Raw genomic sequence first — 22,668 nt, 5'->3', positions numbered from 1 at the left:
TATCAAAATTACGTAGATGTGTTTATCAAAAAAGTTAAACAGAAATTTAAAAAATACAAATACAGGATATATTATTTTGTTGTATAGACAGATGTATTTTATGTATGTGTGATCAGCCTCAGTACGACGAGATAGTCTTGTCTTAAGCCTCTGGTTTCATCAGACTTCCTACTTTTACGTTAGACATCTGCCATGTGACATTTGATCCAGTAAGATCCAAACAGAGAAGTCAGATTTCAGCCACTCCCCCGGTACCTTGTTAAAAGGCAGGGAGTATATACCCATTTTTTCTATTATTATTACTTTTGTCATAATTCTTAATGTTTCTAACAAGCTGAAAGTGAAAGTGGCTTAGTCTTGTCCAACTCTTTCTGACCCCATGAACTGTACAGCCCATGGAATTCTCCAGGCAAGAATACTGGAGTGGGTTGCCATTCTCTCCTCCAGGGGATCTTCCCAACCCAGGGATCAAACCCAGGTCCCCTGCATTGCAGGCGGATTCTTTACCATCTGAGCCAGCTGGGAAGCCCTAACAAGTCAAGGTCAAAACTTTAAACTGACCAAAACTTTGTCTGTGTAAGTGATTTGGCAGATATGAATTACATGTTAAACTGTGGTGGTACTTCTTTCCCCAACATTTTTATTATGAAAAAATTTTAAATACAGAGAAGAGTATAAGAAATAGCTTGTGTGTAGATTTCATTTTGCATTATGTGTAGATTTCAAATGGTTGTATATACATTTGAATATATAAATATACATTTGAATGTAGGTTTATAGGTTACATTTCACCCTATATACTTCAGCATACCTCTGCTGACAATAAAGACATTCTCTTTCTTTATAATGAAGCTCTAGGCTTGTTTCTGTGTTTTACGTTTGTTTATTTTTTCTTGTGCTGGGTCTTTGTTGCAGTGCGCAGGCTTGTCACTGTGGTGACTTCTCTTGTTGTGGAGCACAGGCTCTGGGTGCGTGGACTGTAGTAGTTACTGCTCATAGAGTCAGTGGTCATGGCTCCAGGCTCTAGAGCACGGCCTCAGTAGTTGTGGTACACAGGCTTACTTGCTCCGTGGCGTGTGAAATCTTCCCAGACCAGGAATTGAATGTATCTCCTGCATTAACAGGCAGATTTTTACCCACTGTGCCTCCAGGGTAGTCCAGGGCGTTTTCCTATGTGGCCGCAGTATCACACTAAGAAAAGTAACCAGGATCCAGGCAAGGTTTACCTCTTGCTTCTGTTTGCTTTGTCTCTTGGTCTCTTGCAAAGTAAGACATTCTTTCCCCAACCCTGGCCAACTTTTTTATTTCAGAATCTTTGAGTAGACTAGTTTCTTGTATGCTGTATTTGTCTGATTTGGTTACGTGGCTACAGGAGATCTCAATTATATTGGTAACTTTTTCTCTTTTCAATTGCCAAGTAATCTGGAGATGATACTTAGCATCACAAGTATCAGTCATCCTTCTACGTTTATTCATTGGCCTATTCTGTTCGACAAAAGAGAACTTTCTGTTGTCAGTGATTATGAAACATCACCACCAAAAGCAAACTTAAAATCAGTAATAGAGGCACACCTTGCCATTAGTGCCTCCTGATGCCATACAGTAAGCTATAGAGCATCACCTGTTCGTTATTCTTACTGAAGTAATAACCTGACTTTTAAACCTAAATTCCGGATTAGTGGAAATAGCGTGCACGCTCTCATGAAGAAAAAAAATAAAGAATAACTGATTAAAATACGGAATTACTTTTTTCATTGGATGCTGCTTCAAATGAAAATGAACACTTTCAACCTAACAGTCTATTTTCTGTTTCATTTTTCAGAATGTTGAAGTAAAGAAAACTAATGTGAAGACGAACAGTTCTACCTACCATCATCTTTGTACTTTTGTGAGTAGAGAGGTGGACACAAAGCAGGTGATTGACTTTTTTCATGACTCTCACTTTATTATTTCTCTGTCGATTGAATTGAGTTATATATTGTTCTCGGGTATCAAAATTTGAACAGCTATACTGACTGTCTTAGGGTCAGAGTGATTAAAAAATCTTTTAAATATGTTTTGAATTACAATGTCGTGTTGAATGTGACTGGAATGCTGATATAATATGAATGAAAGGAATTGGCTACTTAAATGGATATATTTAATTTTCTTACCATAAAAGTTTATTTGACATAAAAATATTATATACTCTAAAAATTTGAAACTAGATACTGTTATACACTATGGGAAAAACACCTAAGTTTTCATCACCAAAAAGTAATTGGTTAATACATTAATGGATTCATTATAGTATTTTTAATTAATACATTTTCATTATTTGTGTATAAACATATACACATGCTTTTTAAAACATGATTTTTAATAGCTACTTAAACATTTCATTTTAGAGTTTATTTAACCATTCTGTTTTGGAGAGTTTTTTTTTGCTTCGTAAATAATGCAAACATAATCATCTTGTACATTTTTTATAGCTTTTTAAAAAAAAATTTTATTTATTTCTGGCTGCGCTGGGTCTTTGGTGTTGCCCGTTGGCTTTCTCTAGTTGTGAGGCATTGGGGCTCCCCTCGAGTTGCAGTGCTTGGCTTCTTGTGGCGGTGGCCTCCGGTTGTGGAGCGTGGACTCTGTGACCCGTGCGTGTCAGGTTGTGGTGCCTGGGCTTAGTTGCTTCACAGCATGTGGGATCCTCCGGGGCCAGGGGTCAGACCAGTGTCCCCTGCATTGCAACATAGATTCTTAACCACAGGACCACCAATAAAGCCACTCTGTGTACATTTTGTCTACAGCTCTGATTGTATGTTTAGAATAAATGTCTAAAAGAGAAATTATCGGTTCCACAGTGTATAACATTATCACAGATACTTGATATAGATCTTTACACTTTCTTTTAAAAAGTGACTGCAACATGTGAAAATGGCCGTCTTACCATACCCATGGATTTCCCTGGTGGCTCAGTGGTAAAGAATCCGCCTGCAATGCAGGAGACCCTGGTTCGATCCCTGAGTGGGGAAGATCCCCTGGAGAAGAGAATGGCTACCCACTCCAGTATCCTGGCCTGGAGAATCTCATGGACAGAGGAGCCTGGTGGGCTATAGTTCTTAGGGTCGCAAAGGGTCAGACACAGCTGAAGTGACCTAACACACACGCATATCATACCCTTGTCTGTAGGAAATGATATGGCTTAAAAATTAATTGTCCGTGTTAAGTGACAAATGATTGTTACTCCTTGTTATAATTGCTGTTTCTTTGTAACAGTGAATTTTCATGTTAGGTATATTTATCTACTAGATATATACACTATTTCACAGTGTAGCATTCATGTGGAGGTTAGAATGCAACAAATTCTGTAATGGCAAATGTTAAAATCAATATTTGATCAGACACAAGATGAGTATTAGCATCGTAAAGTTAACTTCTAAGAAAGGAATAAATCTTAAAGCTTGTTTAAAATTGTAAAATATTATTATAACTTCAATACTTTATATTAGTATTAGATATATTTTTTATACTAAGATTGATGAAAGACATTTCTGTTTTTAGCTGTCATATAGGGTATCACTGATGATGTCATAGTAAGTTTTTAAACTTTTCTCTTTGACAGTAACTAAAAGACCTACTTTCTCTTCAGTTTCTGGACTTGAAGATTAGATTAGTAGTTATAATGCAGTTTTATAAAAAGTGTCCCACAAACTAAAGCATTCTGATATTTCCTTCCCTGCACGATCACTTAGGAAAAATCTGCCCTTAAACCTTGGGTTTAAAGTGTGACAGCGCAGTAATGTACTTCATCTCCCAGAAAACAAATCTCTGTTTTTATCTGCATCTAAGCTTATTTCACATGTGCAATAACGTAGACTCTTTCTTTGAGTAGAATGATAGGATCTTTATAGGAGGTATCATATAAAAACTACTTGCATTCTTGGCATATATTTCAGTTATTCCTTCAGCTGCTTTCTCCAAATAAGGACTTTCATTTTGTTCAGTGAGTCTTTTAGCATGTGAGAGTTGCTATCATGTTTTGTTTGAATATCTTGATAAAGTGGATCTACTTGATAGAGTCTCTTGCATGTTATAAAGTTTGTCTTTGACAAAATGATGACATTGACCTGCTATATTCGTATTTAGAGCCAGTTATTCTCTGAATTTTGTGCTACATTTACATTCTGTACACATAAACAAAACTTCATATGCTTGAAATTCCTAAATGACTCCTGCTCTTCATCCTTTAGTTTTAGTATTAAAAAGTTGTTTTATACTAAGGATGTTTTCATCTGATTTGTTCCTTTGTCAATGACTGTTACATAGCACTTGTTAAAATGGATTTTTCATCCTAGAAATATTTTTCTAATCACATCCACTGTATTGTTTGCTATAAGATCCAGAAATGTCAGCAGACAAACAGAAAAGATTTCCGTCTATATGTTTTGGGTAGAAGATGCAGAAGTAGCATATTTAATCACTTGTAGGTATATAAGTGCCTGGTCCGCCTTATGATGCATAGTTAATGTAGCTTAAACACTAAAGCAAGGCACTGAAGATGCCTAGATGAGTACATCAACTCCATAAACACGTAGTTTGGTCCCAGCCTTCCTGTTGACTTTTAATAGACTTAACACATGCAAGCATCCATACCCCACTGAGAATGCCCCCTAGATTAATAAGACTAAGAGGAGCTGGTATCAAGCACACACGTGTAGCTCACGACACCTTGCTTAGCCACACCCCTACAGGAGACAGCAGTTGTAAAAATTAAGCCATAAATGAAAATTTGACTAAGTTACATTGATCAGGGTTGGTAAATCTCGTGTCAGCCACCGCGGTCATATGATTAACCCAAGTTAATAGGGATACGGCGTAAAGCGTGTTAAAGCACTACACCAAATAAAGTTAAATTCTAATTAAGCTGTAAAAAGGCATAATTATAACAAAAATAAACAACAAAAGTAACTGTATGGCCGCTGACACACGATAACCAAGACCCAAACTGGGATTAGATACCCCACGATGCTTAGCCCTAAACACAAGTAATTACACAAAATTGTTTGCCAGAGTACTAGCGGCAACAGCTTAAAATTCAAAGGACTTAGCGGTGCTTTATACCCTTCTAGAGGAGCCTGTTCTGTAATCAGTAAATACCGATAAACCTCACCAGTCCTTGCTAATACAGTCTATACATCACCATCTTCAGCAAACCCTGAAAAGAAACAAAAGTAAGCACAATCATAGTACATAAAAACGTTAGGTCAAGGTGTAACCTATAGAGTGGGAAGAAATGGGCTACATGTCCTAATTTAAGAAAACCCAATAGGGAAGTTACTATGAAACTAATAACCAAAGGAGGATTTAGTAGTAAACTAAGAATAGAGTGCTTAGTTGAACTAGGCCATGGAGCATGCACACACTGCCCGTCACCCTCCTCAAATAAGCACAGTACACTTAAACCTCTTCATACGTATTAACCATGTGAGAGGGGACAGGTCGTAACAAGGTAAGCATACTGGAAAGTGTGCTCGGATAACCAAGACACAGCTTAAACAAAGCACCTAGTTTACACCTAGAAGGTTTCACATATCATGATTATCTTGAACTAAACCTCACCCACAACCCCACTCCCATAAATCACCAAAAATAAAATAAAACAAAGCATTTATTTATCACTTAAAAGTATAGGAGATAGAAATTTTAAGCATGACGCTGTAGAGAAAGTACTGCAAGGGAACGATGAAAGAAAAAAAAATTAAAGTACAAAAAAGCAAAGATTACCCCTTGTACCTTTTGCATAATGAGTTAACTAGTAAAGACTTAACAAAATGAATTTTCGCTAAGTATCCCGAAACCAGCCGAGCTACTTATGAACAGTTTATCAAGAACCAACTCATCTATGTGGCAAAATAGTGAGAAAATTTGTAAGTAGAGGTGACACACCTAACGAGCCTGGTGATAGCTGGTTGTCCAGAAAATGAAATCTTAGTTCAGCTTTAAAAATACCAAAGAATCCAAATAAATCCCACTGTATTTTTAAAAGTTAATCTAAAAAGGTACAGCCTTTTAGAAACAGATAGAACCTTGACTAGAGAGTAACATTCAACAACACCATAGTAGGCCTAAAAGCAGCCACCAATTAAGAAAGCGTTATTGTTTTGTGCACTGCAGATTACTATTCACAGGAAAGATGTTTTCAGACACGTATTTTCTGAAAAGTAGTTTTGCTTGGGATTCACACTTTTTGCAAATTTCACTTATATCTTTTGAGTTCCGCTGGTAAAAATAGAATCTCGCAATTTCAACCAGATATTTGTTTAAATTTTTCATTGCATTGACACAGAGTTTTAGCGGATTGTCTTAAAGAAGACAATTCCTTGTAAAACCTTGTTTTTGAGTGGTCAGATTACATGGTAAGGAACCCACCTGCCAGTGCAGGAGATGTGAGTTCAATCCTAGATCGGGAAGATCCCTTGAAGAAAGAAATGACAACCCACTCCAGTATTCTTGCCTGGAAAATTCCACAGACAAGAGGAGCCTAGCAGGCTTACAGTTCAAAAGAGTTGGACACGGCTTAGCAGTTGAACAGCTGCAGCAGCAGTCAGATTAAAACTTGTTTGGCATGTCTAATGTTTCTCTGACCCTTCATTGATACTCTTTATATCTCTTCTTATATCTGGACTTAGTCTGTTTATTATACATGTGGTGTGTTTTGAAGTTTTTCCTTCTCTTGAAATTTTGGTTTATCACAGATGTCATTCTGGCTTTTAATTCACCCTCACATGATGTGAAGAATTCCCAAATAACTTTTATTCTTAAAAACCTCATGGCCTAAACGAAATGTTGCTCCTAAAATTCATTTTAATTTAATTCATTTCCATGTTAATACACTGAATAATTTTATATAGATTATAACTTTGATTTAATCTGACCTTTGTTACATAAGGATTTACATAAATATTTATTAGCTCAAAAGGAATATAATATTTTTCATACACTTATTTGACCAGTACACTATTTCTTTCTTTCTTATCTTTTGGCTGCATCAAGCAGCTTGCAGGATCTTAATTTGCTAACCAGGGATCCAACCACATCCCCTGCAGTGGGAGGGCAGAGTCTTAACCAGTGGACTGCCAGGGAATTCCCTACTCTTTCTTAATTCATTAGCTATCTCTTTACCTATTTATCTCACTACTTGAGAGTTATAAATAATTGTAAATATGCGGTTAATAGCTTTTGTGGTTGTTGTTTCATTGACTGATAGATTATCACCATATAAAACATTTTTACTTAAATGTAAAATATTTTTACTTAAAGTTATACTTGAAATGCTTACCTGTATTTGAAAGTGAATGTTTAGGTATAATAGTAAATCCGGGTTGTGTTCCACATCCCCCCAACACACATACACACATTTAATATTGCTATGTTAATGAAATAATGGCTCACTGTACAACCACATGATCATTGATTATGCACAAGTTCTAGAAGCCAGAAATTATGTTAAAGGAGGTGTTTGGTGATTTGGCCTTCCCAAGGTGCAAGCCAAGCAGCAAATTTTGGCTGAAAACCAAAGGCAAATCTTAGTGCTAATGGCTTTCATGACTTTTGATGTTTGTGGTTTCTTAACTCTTTGTTTACCTTTCAGCACTGTTGTTTTAGTAGAATTTCTTAATAAAAGTATGATGGAGGAATGTATTTGGATGAGTATAGTATACTTTCCTTTAAAATGAACAAGTTGTAAAACTGTTTACACTAACAATTTGACTTTTTTCATATATACATGCTGTTGATAATTGTGGGCATTTAAAAATATAACTTGAAAAAAAATATATAACTGGTTATCATTTAATTTAATATAAATAGAAAAACATGATTTTAGGGTTGTTTTGCTTTTCAGTTACCACTTTGTTTCATACTGTATTTGTCTAAAATGTTATTGATTGACTGCTAGCCAGATCCTCGTTTGGCTGCTGAAGAAGAAGCTAAAAGATTAGAAGAACTACAGAAGCAGGCAGCACAAGAGAAAATGGAACAGAGTGAGAAGGCACATGCCCGGGGATTCCAAGCAATGAAAAAGATCCATTTGGCTCAAGTAAGCATTCAGTTCTGGCTGTGACCACTACTGATGGCATTACTGATGGCACCGTAGGACTTAACTGATAGTGAACAGTCTCAAAGGACAGAGTCGTGAAGAATGGGAAAATACTGTCTCTGATTCATGTCATTCTAAGTTTTCCGACTTGTTTTTACCTCCTCGTTTCAAATTCAGGTTGGGTGAAACTGTTCTCATTTTTCTTCTAAAACTTGTACTAACGAATATATTAAAAGTTTAATGTATTAATCAGTTTAAAAATAGACCAAGAAGAAATTAATCACTTTTCTAATTTAGTTATTTGAATTACATTTGTGCTCTGTGGATTTTCAGATTCAATTCATTAAATATTTACCAAGCAAAGGACTTGTTGCCTTTGCAGAATATTGATTCAAAAATAGTCATAATCTTTGCTGTCAAGAAACATTGAACTTCGTTGCAGAGCTGTAAAATATGTATGGTGAAAACTGGCTTTGTAGTTACAGCATTGCATCTGTCATGCTTATTGTTCAGTGTTTATTCTTGAAACAGCATAGAAACAATTCCTCTTCTTAGAAGTCTGATTTTTTTCCTGAATTTGACTAATATGTTTGGATTTTTAAACATTCATCTGAAGAATGAGTTTTTATGCACTTCTATGGTAATTAGATGCCACAAAATTAGATGTCTTAAAGTTTGTATAATTTGAACTGAATTAGGACCTCCCCCCTTAAATTTTTAGTTTTTATCACTGGGACTTCCATGTTGGCTCAGACAGGAAAGAATCTGTCTGCAGTGCCGAAGACCTGGGTTGGATCCCTGTGTCAGAAAGATCTTCTGCAGAAGGGAATGACTACCCACTCCAGTAATCCTGCCAGGGAAATTCCATGGAGAGAGACTACAGTCAGTTATGATCATCGTGATAATCATAACTTACCCCTAGTTTATAAAAGGTAAAAGATGAATTTCATCTAAGTTTTAAACCTACAGGGAAAAAAACATGGAAAGTAATATAAACTGAGCATATTCTTGCATAAATTAGTAGTGTTTAGTGGTGAAGAAAGTGGACTACATGGTCAGTCTTCCCAGGGTTTTCCTCTCTTCTTCACTACTTAGCTGTTTAATCACAAGTATAGTGTGGAGTAACAGGAAATATTTGTTAAGCCACAGTCACCGTGAGTCTTGGTGCTCATTGGAGAATGGTGTCTGCTGCTGGCAGTGTGGAGAACTGAAACAAAGTACGTTGCAGGAGCAGTGGCACCTTAATTGGAGTGTAGCTCTGTGACTGTCCTGAGGAAGGAGACCTGACAGACACGTTTGAAGCTTTGTGGCCTAACTAAAACCATCTTCTTGTATTACTTGCCAGCATAATACAGTTGACCCTTGAAGTGTGTGGGTCAGCTTACACCTGCATATTTTTTCGATGGTAAATACTGTGGTGCTTCACGGTCCATAGTTGGTTGAATCTGCGGATTTGGAAGAACTGCGGATATGGAGGGCCAACTCGTAGTGTCTTGTGGCATTTGATCAATGGTAAAGGAGGGGATGGAACTACAGCCCCTATCTTCGTGATTTCTCCACTTTTAATTTCCTTCATGATTTCCTCACTATGAATGTTATTATCCGAAGTGTGTGACTCAGTTGTTAATTATTTCCCTTTATTCTTGAAGAATCAAGAGAAACTAATGAAAGAACTCCAGCAGCTCCAGCAAGAGGACCTGGCACGCAGGAGACTGATGGTAGCACGGATGCCACCACAACTAGTGGAACTTCCATACAAACGCAGTGAAATGAAAGAAGATTGGCAGAGAGAGCTAGAATTTGCCTTTGAAGACATGTACAATGCCGACAGGAGTAAGATATTTTCAGTAAACTTTCAAAGCTTACTTTGAAATGTTATTAAATGTCATTAAAATGTTACTTATTAAATGTTTTTGTGGGAAAATACATTTGTCTTGATGAAGCAGTTTTTGTTTTGAAAGGAGTTCTCATTTGAAAGAGGTGCTCATATTTTAAACTTGAAACTGTGATGATCTTTAAAATTTTACGCACAAGTTCTTTTTAGTCATTTTGGAATAGAAACATGTCTGTATTTCTTTATTGAGAGGTGAAAGGAAACCTGATTTTGCATCTTGAACCAGAGCCTCTGCCTGCTGTGATTGACCAGATCCAAGATGAAGAACTGGACCTCTCAATGGAACACGAAAGTTTAGGAGAGGCTGAAAACATTCCAATGACAGAAGCTGAAACAGTACATTCTAGTGAAGCAGACGGTAAAAACTTCTGACCTGAATATTGCTTTATTTTATAGGAAAAAATGTTAATCTTTTGCCAGCATTTAGAAAAGGCTGGTCTAATTTAACCAGCAACAGTGCCTAATACTAATGGGAGTGATGAGGGGAGGAAACTTCAGATTTTCATCACTAAAGATCCTTTTCAAAAAAAAAAAAAGATCCTTTTCATATACATAGGAGGGATGTTTTTTATACATGAAGATTTTTTAGGTTTACTTAGGTTATTTGATCACTTTGAATTCATTTGAAAGGTCAGCATTTTTTGGTTTTTGTTTTAGACTTTGTGCTTCTGCTGTGCACCCTACTGTGCTTCTTTCTAGGCACTTGATGTGTAATGATGAACAGCACAAACTTTGGTTTCTTCTAAACTTCATCTCTGTCTCCACCTTCTGAATTTTTTCACTTGACAGTGTCTAACAGTACATTTTTCATCTTCTCCTACCTTGTCCTTCTGTCTTCCTCATGTTAATGATGATGCCACAGTCTGCAGTAATCCAAGCTGAAGCTATGAGAGGCATCAATACTTCTGAAAAGACAAAGCTGTCTCTTACTACACATCTCCTTAGAGACCAGGTCTTCTTCCTTTTGACTTCTTTTCTCCCCATTCCTATGAGTATTGCCTTTGTTCAAAACCACTCAGACTTTCTTTTCATCTTCACCAGACACTGTGGATAGGTAGTCCTTGGGGGTTCCCTTTTTATGTGGATCTCCTCTAAGACTCCTTGGGGTAGGGCTGTAGGCATTATCCCTGTTGCCTCTGTTCACACTGCTGTCCGAACAAAGTATAAGGTTACTATGATTTGGCATAAATTTCAGAAAAATGGATTCAGGGCTCAATTACTATGAATTCCCCTTTAAACTTCATTTCTGGCCTCTGCAGAATCTTTTATTTTCTTGCAAACCTTATAGCACATATTTTGAATGCTGGTCTTAACCACAGATTAAGAGATACACATTCTGTCATCATTTAGCAAGTGGAATAAGCATCTTCCTGATACATTTTTAAGCTTGCTGCATGCCGATCGCTGAAAAATACAGTTGATGCATGAACAAGGGGTTAGGGGTGCCGACCCTCCATACAGTCCAAACTCTACATGTAACTTGGGCCTCAGTATCCAGTGTTCTGTACCTGCAGATTCAACCAACCCTGGATCGTGTAGTCCTGTGATAACATGTTTATTTGAAAATAATCTGCAAATGAGTGGACCCCAGGTGGTGCTAGTGGTTAAAAATCTACCTGTCAATGCAGGAGACGAAACAGACATGGGTTTGCTCCCTGGGTTGAGGAAGATCCCTTAGAACATGGTATCCCACTCCACTGTTCTTGCCTGGAGAATCCCATGGACAGAGGAGCCTGGTGGGTACAGTCCATAAGGTCGCAAAGAGTCAGACATGACTGCAGTGACCCAGCATACATGCACATGCAGTTCAAATACAGGTTCACGGGTCAGCTGTAATTGAATTTTGGTGTCCTTATTTAAATCTAAGTTGAAAAAAATTATACCTTATTACGAAGTTGTGTTAAATTGTAAATACTGAGGAAAATACAGTTGTGCTTTTGTTTTAACCAGTGGTGGTTGTGGTAACTAAGTGTAAAGATAGAATAATTTACCTTATTTGTAGTAGTTGCTGAACAAATTTTATTTCCTTTTCTTTTCTTTTAGTTCCTTCGGCAGTGAAGACCCACCAGATTCCTTCAAAAATTCTTTTTAAAAAATTATTAAATAAGATCCGAAGCCAGAAATCTCTCTGGACAATTCAATCCATGTCTGAAGAGGAAAGTGAAATGATTGCAACTGTCAGTGAAGCTGAAAGTAAAGCCCTGACAGTTGAATCAGGAGCAACTGTGAGTGAAGACAGAACATCATCCTCTGGGCAGGAACAAGGTAGTTTTCTCCAGTCTCATATTATAGTACATAAACCCTTTCTAAGTTGTTCAGATAGGCTCATTTCTGAAAAATCTAAGAACAGAGGTCAAAAGGAAGAAAACACTTCAAAGCCCATAATGCTGCCACTTACAGGCAGTGAGTCTTAGAAACCTTGGAAACCTTACTGGATCCCCTCCCAGAGCACTTGCAGTGCAGTGAATCGTTCATAGATAACGTTTACAAAGACACTGATGAACCAGAGCTAGCCTGTTCTTACGTTGAGATGTACAGGCTATTTCTAATGTTTCTTATTACTTTTTTGTGCTGTAATGAGCATCATTTTAGCAAAGTCTTTGCCTATATCTTTAATTATTTCCATAGGAACAAAGGAAAAGAATTCCTGAATCAAAGGATATGAACACATTAACAGCTTTTGAATGTACAGTATTGTGTGTTTATTTTACTTTCCCACCAGAGATTTGATTCCTTGTTAATTTTTTAACAAAAATTTTGGTAGATAGGGCTATTTAAATATATTTCCAGAAGTTACTAAAGTCAAACCAGTAGTATTTCCTTGAATTACATACTAGCAAACAAGAATCATGATATAACTCTTCTTTGATTTGCTTTTTTCTTTGAGTTTTATCTTCTAGATTTTTTTCAAACAAAGTAATTAGATTTATGTGGAAATATTTTGCTGCCAACCTTCTGAAAGAAGTGGCTTGTAGTTCCTGTTTAAGTCTTTGATTAAGTCAGGAATCCTTCTGAAAATACTTTCTTCACTTGACCTTCTTGGTTTTCTTACCTCGCTGACTCCTCCATCGTGGTTTTCTTTGCTAGTTATTCTCATCTCAACAACCACTAGTTATTGCCCCCAGAACTTGATTCTCACAATCTCTTTGTATTGATACTCCCTAGTTGGTCTCCAGTGTGAGGACTTGACTTTACAATCTGTACGCCAATGGCTTCCCTGTGTCTTTCCAGACTTGGCCTCTTCATTGAACTCCACTTCTTTATTTAAATGTCTATTTGATATTTTCCCTTGGTGGCTCAGATGGTGAAGATCCACCTGCAGTACAGGAGACTCAGGTTCAATCCTTGGGTCAGGAAGATCCCCTGGAGAAGGAAATGGCAACCCACTCCTGTATTCTAGTCTGGAGAATTCCATGGGCAAAGGAACCTGGCAGGCTACAGCCCATGGGGTCACAAAGAGTCAGATACAGCTAAACAGCTAACACACACTCGTGTATCGAATCACATCTTAAACTTCTCCAGAGCTAAGTTTTTTATATCCCCTCCTGCCCTATACCTACTTTTCCTATGATCATATTTTTCAGTTAGTGGCAGAAAATTCTCTTGCTTAAGCCAAAAAGCTTGTCATTCTGGTTCGTCTCTTCTGTATTCTACATCCAAATCATCATCAAACCTGTTGATCCTATGCTCAGAATATATCCAGAGTCTAGCCATTTCTTACAGCTACCATCCTTGTGTAAGTAATGTTCATTCTCTAGTGTAGATTCTTGCCTATACTAACCTCCTCTCTGGTCTTCTATCTCCATAGCTTTTGCACCTTCCTATAGTAATCTTTTTCCAGAGTCACCCTGTTAAAACATGTCAGCTGCATCATTCCTTTGGGGGAGGCCCTCCAATAACTACCCGTTTCCTTCAGGAAAACTGTTTTTCTTACAGTGGCGTCAGATCTCCCACACACCCCTCCCCCCTACTTCCCTTACTCTGCCTCTGACTTCATTTTTTTCCCCAACCACTGCACCATAGGTACTGGCTTCCTGGCTAGTTTTCCAACACAGCAAATACAAGTCATATGGTCTTTGCAAGTGCTGGTTTTGGTTGGGGAGGGAGATGCCCCTAGGGTATTCTTATGGCTCACTCTTGTCACTTCTTTCAAATACTTGCTCAGATACCACTTTCTCAATAAAACCTTCTCAACCACTCTATATAAAATGTCAAACTCCTATACCTTCTCCCAGCCCCATAATCCTCACTTCCTGTCACTTCTGCTCCATGACTCTTAGCATCTGATGGACCGTAAATTTTCTTTCTTGCTCATTTGCTTTTTGTCTTGACACCTACCCCTCTCCACCTTGCTCATCCTCCAGTCTTGGAATGTAGGACTTAATTTTGTTCATTGCACTATCCCCAGAGTCTAGACTAGTGCCTTGTACATAAAAGGTGCTCAGTTTATATTTATTGACTTAATTGACCTGCTTAAAGCAGAGAGAGACAAGTTTGGAAGTCAGACATATGATATTCAAGCACATGGGCATGGAAGAACTCTTAGTGGAAAGAATTTGGTGAGAAAAGGGCTTATAAGACATCTGAGGAACTCAGGCATTTAGAAGATGGCTAGAGAAGGGGCAAGCAGTAAAAAGGAGTGAGAAGTAGGAGAGAGAATATGGCATTGGCACTTAATACAAGGTGACACTTTCATCTTTAATCCATAACCAAGTAATGTTGGAAAAGGCCGTGGGTAATAATCTTTCTCTAGCCTCATTTGACTGCATTCTTCCTCTTGTCTAAACCAAGTTATTTTTTTTTTTTAATCCTCACAGGGTCTTTAATGCCTGCTGACCTGTTTGGAAAGGTCTCCTGTCCATCCCCACACTTTTTACCTGGTTGATTCTTCCTTACCTTTCAAATGTCCACTTAAGTGCCGTTTCCTAAGGGAAGTCTCATCTGAGCTCCTAGTCTAATTCAGATTTGTCTGAAATACTCTCTTGTATAAGCCCTCTTTTCTTTTTTCTTGTATAGTACTTAGCACTGTTTCTAATTTTATAATTTTTTTCTAAGATGATTATATAACGTTCTGCTCCCACCTGCCCCATAAAACCCACTTTGAGGCCTTTCCTTCCTGACTGTGGTACATGTGCATGCAGCACATATGTAGGTGCTGCATGAGTGAGTGGGTGATACTCTGTGCAGAGTTTCTGGCTACCCTGAGGTGATCAACGTATACTGCTTTAACTTAACTTTTTCTGCTCTGGTTTCATAAATAATAAAAATCCTAAAATCTAAGTATGTTGAAGATACATTTAAATTTATCTTTTCTTTTTTTACACTTTGGTGCCTTACTTCCTCTATTCTTTTTATGCTTTCCCATTGTGTTTGAAACTGTAAGCCTGTCTTTTAAGTCAGTTGTCTTTCATCTTTTCCCTTTTGTTTATAATTTTAGTCTTATATCTCCTTGTATCTTCTTTATTTTCTTTTTGTGTTAGACTTGAGCTTATCAGATAAAATATGATCATATGGAAGGTGGCTGGATCTTAACTAAGACATTCAGGTGGACCAGTGATAATCTGAATGTAGATTTTTGTTACATTGTTCAGATTTAATTTTGACAGTGATAATATGTTAATAATAATATATCTGTTACAGTTGTTGAAAGTGACATGCTAACAGTTGACTCTGGACCACTTACTAGTGAAGATAAACCACTTTCCTTTAGTACAGACTCTGAAAAGGAACAAGGTATTTCTTTTTTCACATTCTTAAACGAACTTAATTCATCACATCTTTTTCCTAATAAAATTACATGTAATAAATTAACAAAGGACATTACAGTTGTATTAAATTCTAAATTAGTGAAACTAATTTTTGCTTTGGGAATTCTCTTAGAAATGAAAACCACTCAGCCTATTATAGCTGTAGCTCCGAGTTCAGTTCTACTTCATCCTCAGGAAGAAGCAGTCAGAATTAGAATGGCAGCGAGGCAGAAACAGGTAATTTGAAATTCTTATTTTTAAAGGTTTCTTTCTTCCCCTGGGTACTATAGTTTTGTTTGACCAATGAGATTTGTCTTAAAATCTGTCTACTTTTGATACCATTTCTTCTACCTTACACATTCATTTGAGAAAGGCAAAGATTATCTTTTTTTTAAAACGTCAATTAACCCTACATAGTTTCTTGTACAATGCCTTGTACATAGTATAAGTACTCAATAAATATTTGTTGAATAAATGAGTCCCTGTCATAATGTTAAACATTTGGACTTTGTGATCCCAACAGTTTTTTTGAAAGGCCATATTTCAAAGAAAAATTTTAAATTCAGCTTCTCTAATATTGGACCCTTCTACTTTAATGAAAGATTTTTCTTAATACAGATTAACTTGATAGAGACTAATTGTTATTAAGCCAATCAGTTTATAGTCATAGCTTTTATAAAAATACATCTGAGGGTTGATAATCTTAAGAGCCATTGTTTTTTCTCAGATAAATGCTTTCTAATCTGTGTTGTAAAGCACTGTTGTCTAATAGATTTTTCTACAGTAATGGAAATTTTCCATATCTGTGTCAAGTATGGTAACTGTTAGCTATGTGGGCTGTTGAATATGGGTAGTGCAAATGAAAAACTGAAATTTAAATTTTGTTTTGGATTGCTCTAAGTTTTAATAGTCACATGTAGCTAGTGACTGCCATTTTGAAGGAAGGTAAAGACAGGAACTCAGCTATAGTCACTCTTGCTTGATGAGGAATAGGTAGTATCAGATTGAGACATTTTTAATTTTGAAAATTAGATCATTATTTCTAGCAGAAGTGTGCCACTTAATAAAGCTTCACATAGATTCCCTTTTCTGTTTATTCCTTGTTTCTTATGTATGTTTAAAGGACTAGAAGGTATTGAATTTAGCAGGCAACCAGTTAGACTAGTCCTTGTCCTCATGAATCATAGTTACTTTAACATAGATGTTTTTATTTCTTGGATTTGTATGTGTGTGTTGGTATAATTTTAGAGTTTATCATCCCTCTGCCATTGTCTTCCCATCTGTTTCATGCCTGACGGTAAAGACCCAACGTTGCTCACTCTACTGTTACTTAGCTTCTAGATAACTGCACCCTTTTACGAGTATGCCTACGAAATCGAAGTGTTGTGAGAGGTCTTGATATTTAATTTCTTAGGCATTATCCTTACTGAGAACAAGGTAGAGCTAAAGATGTGAGCACAGAATTTGCTACTTCTCTGGAGGTGGTGCTTCAGTGGTGATCAAGGTTTCCCTGTGCTCCCAGGAAATAAAAATAGTTAACATGTTTATTTTTACTTCTCTCCCTTCTCCTTTCCCCTTTCCCTGTCTCGCTTCCTTCCTCCCTCTGGCAGTGGCAGTGACAGATAAAATATCACCACTTTCTTCTTGGAGAATTGGTACTCTTGGGGATGAGGCCTATTTTCAGTGTAATGCTGTAAACTTTGGTATGAGTTTGTTGTTAATAGATCAGTAGTATTTTTGTTACTTAGATAATGGAAATAGAAGAACAGAAGCAAAAACAGTTGGAATTACTTGAACAGATTGAACAACAGAAGTTAAGATTAGAAATGGATTGCTTCAGAGCTCAGCTGGAAGAAGAAAAAAGAAAAAAAACTCAACAGACTGGGGTAGGATGCAGGAAATCTCATCCCTATGTAGACTGATGGAGGATAAGAACAGTCAGTCTTAGTGTTCAGAAAAGAAAAACGCCTTTCTAATTTGTGTTTGATTATCTTTAAAATTATATATATATATGTTTATACAAACGTGATTGATATATATGTATATATATGTGTATGTATATATATATATAAGTTTATACAAACCTGATTGAAATATATGTATATACATATAAATAAGTTTATGCAAACCTGATGACTTTCATCTTTCAGTTTCTAGACAGTGCTAATACAATGACCATGAATTGTATGCAGTATGTATATTGAACTCTTGAACTTCCTTGACACTAAGCAGGAGTGATAGATTACTTCGTTTCTCAACAATGGAAGTGCCAGTGTTTTTTATTTTAAGGAAAAAAAAAAAAGGCTATATGGAAGTTTACAGTTACAGAACTTCAGTTTATGTAAAATACTTTAGTACTTGTTTCTGTATTTGCCTTTTGATTAGTAGCTTTGTCTTTTCCTAGGTCAGTACTGCTCCAGCATCATACACCATACGTTCTGATGAAGATAGGCACAGACAGATGATTCGTATTTATCAACAACAGCTATTACAGCAAAACAGGTATTAATTAGGGTACAGTTCTTACGTGATACTGCATGGCTACATTTTCAGGCTTTATTGTTTGGTTTATAATGAAGATCTTACCAGGATTCCCTTTAGAACTATGGCATATAGATTTCTCAAAGGGCAATGTTAATAGCATTATTCCATTTCTGCCTTGATTATGGCGACTCCTAGATTGAATGTAATGTATAAATACTTGAGAATGTAGGCTGTTTTTGTTTTCATCAAAAAAGAGTAACGTTTGTTTGTTTTGGGTAGGTTTCACAAGCAGTCTGTTGAAACAGCCAGGAAGCGATTGCTCGAATATCAGACAATGTTGAGAGGAAAGTGCCCATCCCTGTCAGCTACCCCAGTGATACCTGCTTCTGTTACATCAGCGCCACCGCCGACATCTGAAAGACCCGCTGCTCCCTCAGGACAGGAGGGTCAAGGTCAGAGACCCAAGCTGAGTCCTAACAAACAACCTGTACCACCTCTACAGGTCTCCAGATTAGAGCAAGATTATCAGGTTTCACGACAGAACCGCTTTCCACAGAGACTAGTAGAGACAACGGAAGCGTTAGTCACTTCAGATGTTTTAGCCAGGCAAGCTTTGGAATCACAAGAACCCCGAAAGCAGCTCTCACAGACTGAAGTACAACAGAGAGACTACCAATTGGTTGCTAAAGATTCTCAAACGCTTGCAAGGGCTTTATCACATGATAAGCCACTGACAATACAGGATGCTAGAGAAAGAGCTGAAACATCTGGGGCAATAGCTTTTCAAAGTTTAGACTCCCAACAGGTGTTCTCAGAGAAGAACAAAAGTGTGTCTTCTAAGTTAATTGAACCTTCTTCATTCCTACCATTGGCAGCTAAGCATTCTTTTATTTCTCTGCCTACTAAAGTCGAGTCTGGAGAAATCCAGCAACCCTTTTCAACTGCGAGCAAAGGTGTAGTTTCTGTAGCTGGCCAAATGCAGGATAAGTCTTTGCCATTCTCAGAAAATATCACAGCACAGCAGAGTAATTTGAAGGCTCTCCAAGAACAGTTAGACCTACAGAAGGAAGTTCTTCGGACAAGACAGGAAGCTCAGGAACAACTGCTTTTGTGTAAGCAGAAAGAGTTGGAAGGGCAAACTGGCCTTTCTATATTCCTTCCATTAGTACCTCTGAATTCGTTTGCTTCACTGCCTTCCGCCCAAGCTGAGTCAAGGAGAATCCTGGAATCTTCTCCAACGAAGAAAGAGATTGGAGTTTCCTCAGGCCATCCTGGGGTCCCACAACTTCAGGATAGGCTTAATTTAAAATGTTTTCAAGAACAGTTAAAAATGCAGACGGACAGCCTTCAGGCGAGGCGGGAAGCCCAGGAAGTATTATGTGTGCATAAACAGAATGAGTTGGATGGGAGAGTGTGGGCTGAACAGACTGGGTCCTCTTCTCTCCCACCTCAAGTAGCTCAGCATACATTTACTTCACTGCCTTTTGCTGGTCCTCAGTCTGGAAAAATCCAGGACCAGTATTCATCTAAGACTGAGAAGGAGCGTCTCTCAATTCAGACTGAAATGCCTGCATCTCAGGATGGGTCTTTAGGTTTCCCACAACAGTTCCAACCTTTGCATGATTGTTTGAAGTTGCTCCAAGAACAGCTGATTACACAGAGGGATGCTCTCCAAGCCAGGCATGAAGCCCAAGCGGAATTACTTTCATGTAAACAAAGGGATTTGGAAGACGCTAAGTCTGTACAGATGAGTTCTTCATTCCTGCCAGTGGTCACTCAACATTCACTTGCTTCACAAGTTTCAGCTAAAACTGAGCCTAGGAGAATTCAGAACTTTTATTTCTCTGAGAGGGATAGTGTTATTCCCTCAAGTAATTTGGTAGTGCCAGCATTTCAGGATGCATCTCTTAGTTTTCCACAATATAGTCTGCCACAGCAGGAAAATGTAATGGCACTCCATGATCAGTCACACCTTCAGAGGGTAATACTTGGCAATAAGCAAGAAACTCAGGAATTTGTACACAAACAAAGTGAATTAGAAAAAATTTTCCCTTCTGAACAGACCGGCACCTCTTTATCTCTGTCTCAGGGAGCTGAATCTGAAAGATGCCAGGAATACATGTCATTCAGGAGTGACAGTACTGTTCTCTTGAGCCACTGGAAGATCCCAAGATCTCAGGAAAGACTTCTGGGATTTTCACGACATACACAACCACAGCAAGGTAATTTGGAAGGACAGCAAGAACAGTTAGACAGAGAAGAGGAGGCCCTTCAATTCAGCCAGAGATCCCAAGGGAATGTGTCTTCTGAACAGACTTGCCCCTCGTTCACACCCCAGTTAGGGCAGCTGTCTCTCACTCCATTGCCTTCTGCTGAATCTCGGGAACCTGTTTCAGCAGAGAGTGAGAGTAGAACTCCTTCAAGCCGTTTTCAGATCCCAGCATTGCAGGATAGACTTTGGAAGTTATCACAGCTTATCCAGCCTCAGCAAGATAACCTGAAGTCACTCCAAGAACAGTTAGCTACACAGAGGGAAGCCATCATTCAGTCTAGACAGGAAGCTCAGCAAGAATTTCTTCTGCACAGACAGGGTGAGTGGAAGGGAAGAGTATCTCCCGAGCAGGTTGGCCCCTCCTCCTTCCTACCCCAAGTCACACAGCCTCCTCTTGCTTCGTTATCTGCTAGTGACGCAGGTGGAATCCAAGAACCTTGTTCAACTAAGAGTGAGAATATAGTCTCCTCGGGTCATTCTGAGATACCAAGGTTGCCTGATAGACTTTTAGGTTTACCACAGCCTATTTTGCCTCAACAAGATTATCCAGTCACATTTCAACAAGAACATTTGTATGCCCAGACTAACCCCCTTCCATGTAGTGAGAAAATCAAAAAAGAGTTGGTTTTGCCCAGACAGTATACACTTGAGGGAAAGTCACCTGAGCATTTTCTCCAACCTCACCATGGTGATTTAAAGGCCTGTCAACGGCAGTTAGATATACAGAGGGAAGTCCAAGAAGAATTCCTTTTGCAAACACTAAGTAAATTGGACAAAGGGATCTCAGCTGAGCAGACCAGTGCCTCTTCATCCTTATCCCACATAGCACTGCCTGTTGCTGACTCTGAAAGAATGCCAAAGTCTTTTCCAGCCAGAAGTGACCTTGCTGTTTCCTCAAGTCATCCTGAGATTCTGAGATCTCAGGAGAGGCCTCTGCATTTGTCCCAGGCTATTCTGCCTCAGCAGGACCACGTGTCCACACAGTTGGGCTTGCAGGGCGAAGTGCTGCGTTTTAGTGAAAAAGCCCAGGAAGAACGGCTTAGATTTAGAGACAATCAGACAAAGCTGATTGAAGGTGATGCTTCTGGGCAGCCTGCTCCCTCTTTGTTTTTACCCAAGGAAAGAGAACATTCGTTTATTCCACTCCCTTTTGCTGAGGTAAAATCTCAAAACATTTGTGAATTGTATTCAGCCAAGATTGATTGTGCAGTTCCCTCTAGTGCTTCTGTAAGTCCAAGACTTCAAGATAGAATTTTGAGTTTTTCACAACCCATCTTTGCTCAGCAAGATAACTGGGGACTTCAGAAGCAATTGGAGCTACAAAAAGAAGTTCTGCATTTTAGTCGGAAAGCCCAAGAAGTATTGCTTGTACAGAGACAGACAGCCTTGCAGCAGCAGACACAGAAACATCAGGAGACTCTGAAGGATTTCTTCAAAGACAGCCAGGTATGTATTAAACTTGAATATCTAAGAATTAAACATCACCAGTAACCCGATGACTCAGGTAACTCAGCCAAACTAAATACTTGTTTTACTCCTAGGTGGAAATAAGTTCTTAGTTATTGAGAGCAAGTGGTTTGAACTTAGCTGTGCTTTAGTTTTTTACCTTAAATAACATGGGAATTAAAAAATAAAAATTCATCCACCTTGCATGGTGTTTATGAGGTTAATAGTTATTTGAAGCCCAACTAATTTCAGCCAGTAGTTTGATACAACCATATGGAAAATATCAGTAAAAATGTAGGCTGTGTTTTGAAGTTTTGTTATAAAGAGTTTTGAGCTTACCACAAGATTAAATTATAAAATAACTAGTTAGCAGAATTTCTCTTAGACAAATAGCAGACTTCGTGCTTTCTCTATAGCACTTTGTTGACATTTGTATATAATCAAAATGAGTACTGTCTTTTTCTTGAAGTGACAGTACTAACACCTGGTATAAAAGTGGTGTGATTTTAGGCTGATGGATATTTGGACCTGCTGCTTGTGACTGAATTGTTGAGAGGACTCTGGTTTCTATTCATAGTTTCTGTATATGGGAGACAGTGTATCCTCCTATATATGAATGTGTGGCCGTTTCCTAAATTTATGAGTTAACCTGAACAGAATTCTGCAGATCTTTTGATGCCCAGGAGAAATTTGAATTCATGAGAATGTGAGGTCTAGGGATACTCAAATCTAATCTCGAAAGGTGCAGTGG

General features: G+C 37.9%; 1 protein-coding gene across 13 annotated transcripts in view; it reads left to right on the top strand.

Moving 5' to 3' along the window:
- The window catches only part of CEP295 (centrosomal protein 295), a 53,893-nt gene that overhangs the window by 9,587 nt on the left and 21,638 nt on the right, over nucleotides 1–22,668 (top strand). For 11 of the 13 annotated variants that reach the window (XR_010663366.1, XR_010663367.1, XR_010663369.1 and 8 more), the window contains exons 6-15: nucleotides 1,823–1,915; nucleotides 7,934–8,074; nucleotides 9,724–9,907; nucleotides 10,159–10,326; nucleotides 12,012–12,233; nucleotides 15,609–15,701; nucleotides 15,849–15,952; nucleotides 17,464–17,601; nucleotides 18,120–18,217; nucleotides 18,479–21,917. Coding sequence is in view for 7 of the 13 variants with exons in the window: in XM_065936795.1 (XP_065792867.1) it covers nucleotides 1,823–1,915; nucleotides 7,934–8,074; nucleotides 9,724–9,907; nucleotides 10,159–10,326; nucleotides 12,012–12,233; nucleotides 15,609–15,701; nucleotides 15,849–15,952; nucleotides 17,464–17,601; nucleotides 18,120–18,217; nucleotides 18,479–21,917 (4,680 nt within the window). In the remaining 6 variants the exon portion in view is untranslated. Of the gene's footprint in view, nucleotides 1–1,822; nucleotides 1,916–7,933; nucleotides 8,075–9,723; nucleotides 9,908–10,158; nucleotides 10,327–12,011; nucleotides 12,234–15,608; nucleotides 15,702–15,846; nucleotides 15,953–17,447; nucleotides 17,602–18,119; nucleotides 18,218–18,478; nucleotides 21,918–22,668 lie in introns of those variants that run through there. The other 2 variants (XM_065936799.1, XM_065936800.1) reach the window with 2 other exon arrangements.

The sequence above is a fragment of the Muntiacus reevesi genome, chromosome 5 (assembly GCF_963930625.1).
Source record: "Muntiacus reevesi chromosome 5, mMunRee1.1, whole genome shotgun sequence".
Taxonomy (NCBI): domain Eukaryota; kingdom Metazoa; phylum Chordata; class Mammalia; order Artiodactyla; family Cervidae; genus Muntiacus; species Muntiacus reevesi.
The sequence above is the reverse complement of the archived record's forward strand: the minus strand, read 5'-3'. Positions and strand labels throughout refer to the sequence as shown.